The following is a 5,137-nucleotide window of genomic DNA, read 5'->3' on the forward strand; positions in this document are numbered from 1 at the left end:
GAATCTAAATTAAAAATTTAGATTAGGGTTAATGATTAATTAGATATTAATTAAGATTATTAATGATTAATATTAATATTAATCCGGTTAGAAAAGTAAGGTTAGAAATGGAGTTGAAAGGTCCAGCGAAAAGAGGGGAGGGGAGATGTTAGGAGAGGGCGATTAAGGAGGTTAAAGTAGGAATCCAATTGTCACTTATTTTCCATCCTTCATCTCGATTGAGGTTGTTAGGGTGTTTACCTATTTCTATGGCTTCTATAAATGTTCTATGATGATAATGATCGATTCTAGCCACTACACTGGAGTTTTGAATACAAACATGATGATTGGTTTTACTAGAATGTTCAGTTAAGGCTGAAGTTTTAGAGCGATTGTGTTTTATGTCGGCGGCATGTTCTTGAATCCTCGTAAGGATAGATCGACTCTTTCCCCAATGTAGGTTTTGCCACATGAACAAGGAACCATGTAAACTCCTTTGTGGCATTTGGGATCAACTGGATCTTTAACCGATTTTAAGCATGTGCTGATGGTATTCATGGGTTTGAAGGTGGTTCTAATATTGTTCTTTTTCAAAATATACGCAATTTTGTATGTTGTGCCTAATATGTAAGGGAGGTGAACCTTGCCCACATGATCATCTAGAGGTTGTTTGTTTTTGGGATTCTCAGCATTCTTAAAGGCCTTGATCACTTGGTGTTTATTGTATCCATTCTTTTCGAATACATTCATAAGATGGTTCTTCTCTTTTTCAAAGTGATCTTGATCCGAAATACGTACAGCCCTGGTTGCCAGAGTGTTGAGAACACCAATTTTTTGGGATGGATGGTGGTGAGAGTTGGCATGTAGGTAATGTTCCATGTGGGTTTTCTTACGATAGACCTGGTGGGATATGGAACCATCTTGGTTTCTATTGATTAGGATGTCAAGAAAGGGAAGGCTGCCATTTTCCTCCATTTCCATCGTAAACTTGATAGAATTAGATTGACTGTTTAGGTGTTGTAAGAAAATGATTAATTTTTCTTTTCCATGAGGCCAAATAATGAAAGTGTCATCTACAAATCTCTTCCAAAGTTTGGGTTTTAATGGGGAAGATTCAATGGCTCTAGTTTCAAAATCCTCCATAAAGAGATTAGCAATGATAGGAGATAGAGGAGATCCCATGGCTACACCGCAAGTTTGTTCATAAATTTCATCTTTAAAGCTGAAGAAAGTTGATTTGAGACAGACTTCAATTAATTTGGCTATGTTAGAGTTTGTGATTTTATGGACCACTTCAAGAAATGTTTGCATCTATAGAGATTTGAACTGGAGCAAAAAACTAAAAATAATATATTTTATTTTATTTTTATAATTATTAATTTCATTTTATTTTTATTTTTATGGAATTTCATTCAGACAAAATGTTTACGTAACACGACATTACAACATCTTCTATATCAATAGTTATTATGTAGATGATAAGGATTTAATTTCCATAAAGCATTTTATAATATTCTCAGTAGTGGTCATATGTCAACTTTTGAGATTTATCTCAAAAGTGGTTATGTCATTTCTACCATTTTAATTAAATTGATTAATTAAAAAAATGTCATATGAATAAGAGTTGTGGTTCTTTGAACCTATGATATTAGTAAGTCATGGCGTTGGCCAATGATTATAACAAAGCCTATTGTTAGGTGTATATGTGAATGGTAGAGATTTAGCATGCACAGAATATTTTAGAATATTTTTAGTACATGGAGAATCTCATGGTAAAGTGGAGGTGAATTTCCATGGTTAAAATCCAGTTACATGTTTTTTTAAATTACATATGTTTAACTCATATATATATATATATATATATATATTATTTTGTTAATTTTTATGATTGTTTTAATGTTAGTAATGTAAGATGTATCATGAGGTCAGTGTTTGATGCCTCACTTTTACTAGTCATTTAATTTATGTGGTTGTGCTAGTTTATTTATATATGAAGTCAATCATTAATTATGTCAATAGGTGTGTCTATTTCAGAATAGGGCTTTCATAGATTTAATTTAATTAAGTGGATAACCCTCTCTATTTTGGAATATGGATTCCTGAATTTTGGTTTAATTATCAATAATTATTAGGTCGATGGTAGGGATTTAATCTCCATGGAATATTCGAAAATATTTTTAGTAGTATACACAAATCAATGGTTGAGATTTATCTTCAAAGTAGTTATGCCACAAAATATTTTAAAATATTCATAGTAGTGTTCACAAATCAAAGGTTGAGACTTATCTTCAAAGTATGTCATATGAACAAGTGTCATTTGAAATGAGTTACTTTTTAAGGTATCTATTTTGGAATAGGGCTTTAGAAATTTAATTTAATAATTATCAATAATTGTTATGATGTTAGGGATTTAACATCTATAGAATATTCTTATTAGTATTCACAAAATCTTCAAAGTATGTCATATGAAGTGTCATACGAAATGAGTTATGGTTTAGAGTGTCTATTTTGGAATAGGGCTTCCATAAATTTAATTTAATTATCAATATTACTAGGATGGTAGGGATTTAACCTCCACGAAACATTCTAGAATATTCTTAGTAGTATTCACAAATCCAAGATTGAGACTTATCTCTTGGAGATTTAACTCGTACATGTTTTGTCCATATTGAATTATATTCTAGCATCATAAATGTAATTGTTATTTGAGTTGTTTGATTGTTAATTAGTTGGATTTGAGATATTTAGTCCAACTAAAATAGCTCTTAGTTTAGTGTTTGGTTGAGATATTTTCTCAACTAATTGATTATGTGGTTAAGATAGTATTTTTATCTTAAACCAATATTTAATGTATTTATGTGTCTTTAATATAATGAAAAATAGTTTTTGGTGTTTAATTATTTTCCTAAATTGGTATCAAAGATGGTAGCTCTAGGAGCTCTAGGTTGATGTATTTATATATGTCTTTAATATAATGAAAAATAGTTTTTGGTGTGCAATTATTTTTCTAAATTGGTGTCGGAGTTGGTAGCTCTAGATTAACTCCCTCATAGGAGGGTCCAAAAATATGTGAAAATTTTGTGGTGTGAATTATATTTTTTGTTGTGCATATAAAACATCAAACATGTGAGGTTAGCACAATCACGTACAATCACTCTAAATGCGAAGGAAAAAAAATCACAAGGAAAATTTCACGGCCCGCATTGACATGATTTCTTTCCATATATTTTTTCTTCATTTTCATGAATTTTTCCATCTTGAAAAGAAGCAAGCACACTTTGTTAACTAATCCTTCAAGATTATGTTTGTAAAATAGTAATTAGTTGTTAGTTTTTACTTTTCATTAATAAGTTATTGAGACAGTTTTATCTCGAACCTACCTTACATTTGTATAAATGAAGTTCTCATCATGAATGCAATCAGTTTTCCATTGTGGAGTTTATTCACGGGCCTGTCTACAGTGGTATCAAAGCCCTGGTTGAGTTGTTTATAAACTCCATGCCTATTGAGTTTGTTTATAAGGAGGTGTTGTTTGAATTTTATGGAGAGAATAATGTACAAGTTTCATAAAATGCATTTTGAGGAGCACATTTCTTTCAAAGGCATGAGATAAATATTGCGGGAGTGTTGGAAACCAAGTTGAAAGAAACCAAGGTAAAATTGATTACCCACCAATAACTCTTATTGTTGGCACAATCCACAGTGAATAAATAATATTAAATATTAAGGAAGCTTTGAAGCTTTGTGAATAAATAACATTAAATATTAATGAAGCTTTGAAGCTTTCTTTTGGAAGTGAATTATTAATTATTTTTAGTGGAATATATTTTCCATATTTGGCATTTGAATTTAATCCAGATATTACTGGAAAGTAGAGAATGCTTCAAGGTTCATGAAAGTGAAATTAAAAGTAAAAAACGATTTCCTATAAAGGTGAAAGTGAACAGAGAAATAATGAGGATTGAACCTAACGCTTTATTGGGTTATTTCTTGAGCTTACTAACAAACCATTAAGCCAAATATTTATTTAAATTAAAAGGAGAAAGAGATTTATGTTTTTCTTTTTAAATAATATTGCACATAATTCATATTTGCAAAAGGATTTGTTTGGGTGCAAGTAATCATGACTTCATTGATTTCAATAGTTGGTAGAAGAAATTTTAGAGGAAGGAGGGACCATAATAATCAAGGTGATAGGCAGCAAGGAGAAAAACAAAATGTCAAATGTTTTAGATGTGGAAAAGTTGGTCACACTGCAGCTAATTGTAGAATTCCTTGGGAGAAAGTCAGTGAAAGGAGAGAACAATTGAATGAAAAGAAATATCAACCACCACTAGATAAGGGAAAATCATCAGATTCTGCACATTATATTGTTGCTCATTGCAATTTTAATATTAATGATGTTTTTAGTACTGCATTTTCTTCATGGCAAGATAGTTGGATTTTGGATTCAGGTGCCACATGTCATATGACTTTTAGGAGAGATTTTTTTGAAACTTTTAGTGACCAAGTTGATGGAGTAATATATTTTTCTAACAAATCTCAAATTAAGCCTTCAGGAATTGGATCCATTCATTTGAAGATACCAAAGCTTGCAGATTATGTTCTACAGGATGTCCTTTACATTCCACAATTTCAAAGAAATCTAATGTCTCTTATACATATTCGACAGCAAGGGAATTCCATACATATCTTTGATGGCATCATTGAGATACGTAGAGAATCTGATCATGCAGTCATTATGACTGGTGTTGAAGAAGGTACACTTTTAAAATTGAATGGCACATCATCTACTGTAATGAATTCTCATGATAGTTCTTCTCTTTTAGCACAGCGAAATGATACTCTATCTTCCAATTTATTATGGCATGCTCATTTTGGTCACATTAACTATGACAGTATCAGAATTATGAGACAACAAGGTATAAAAGGATTTCCTACAATTCCAAGAAAGCTTACACCATGTGATGCTTGTATTTTGGGGAAACAATCTAAGTATCCTTTTCATAGTTCTTCTTCTTGAGCTTCAAGAAAATTAGGTCTCATACATTTATATTTATGTGGCCCTATGCGTGTTGCAATTTCTAATGGTAACAAATATATGCTGACATTTATTGATGATTATTCGAGAATGTGTTGGGTGTATTTGTTGAAAGAT

The 5,137-nt window shown here is 31.1% G+C and overlaps 1 protein-coding gene across 1 annotated transcript; it reads right to left on the reverse strand.

Moving 5' to 3' along the window:
- Window positions 1-378: 378 nt before the first annotated feature.
- Window positions 379-1,161, reverse strand: LOC149153367 (uncharacterized). The gene has a single exon (XM_089443803.1). It carries the CDS (start codon window positions 1,159-1,161, stop codon window positions 379-381), a length of 783 nt encoding a protein of 260 aa, XP_089299929.1.
- Between the last annotated feature and the right edge of the window lie 3,976 nt (window positions 1,162-5,137).

The sequence above is a fragment of the Pinus tabuliformis genome, chromosome 9 (assembly GCF_031772625.1).
Source record: "Pinus tabuliformis cultivar Carrire ecotype Pingquan chromosome 9, CPIR1, whole genome shotgun sequence".
Taxonomy (NCBI): Eukaryota; Viridiplantae; Streptophyta; class Pinopsida; order Pinales; family Pinaceae; genus Pinus; species Pinus tabuliformis.

What these genes read in the sequence shown, in the direction of transcription:
- LOC149153367 (XM_089443803.1), bottom strand. Translation starts at nt 1,161, where the DNA reads ATGGGATCTCCTCTATCTCCTATCATTGCTAATCTCTTTATGGAGGAT.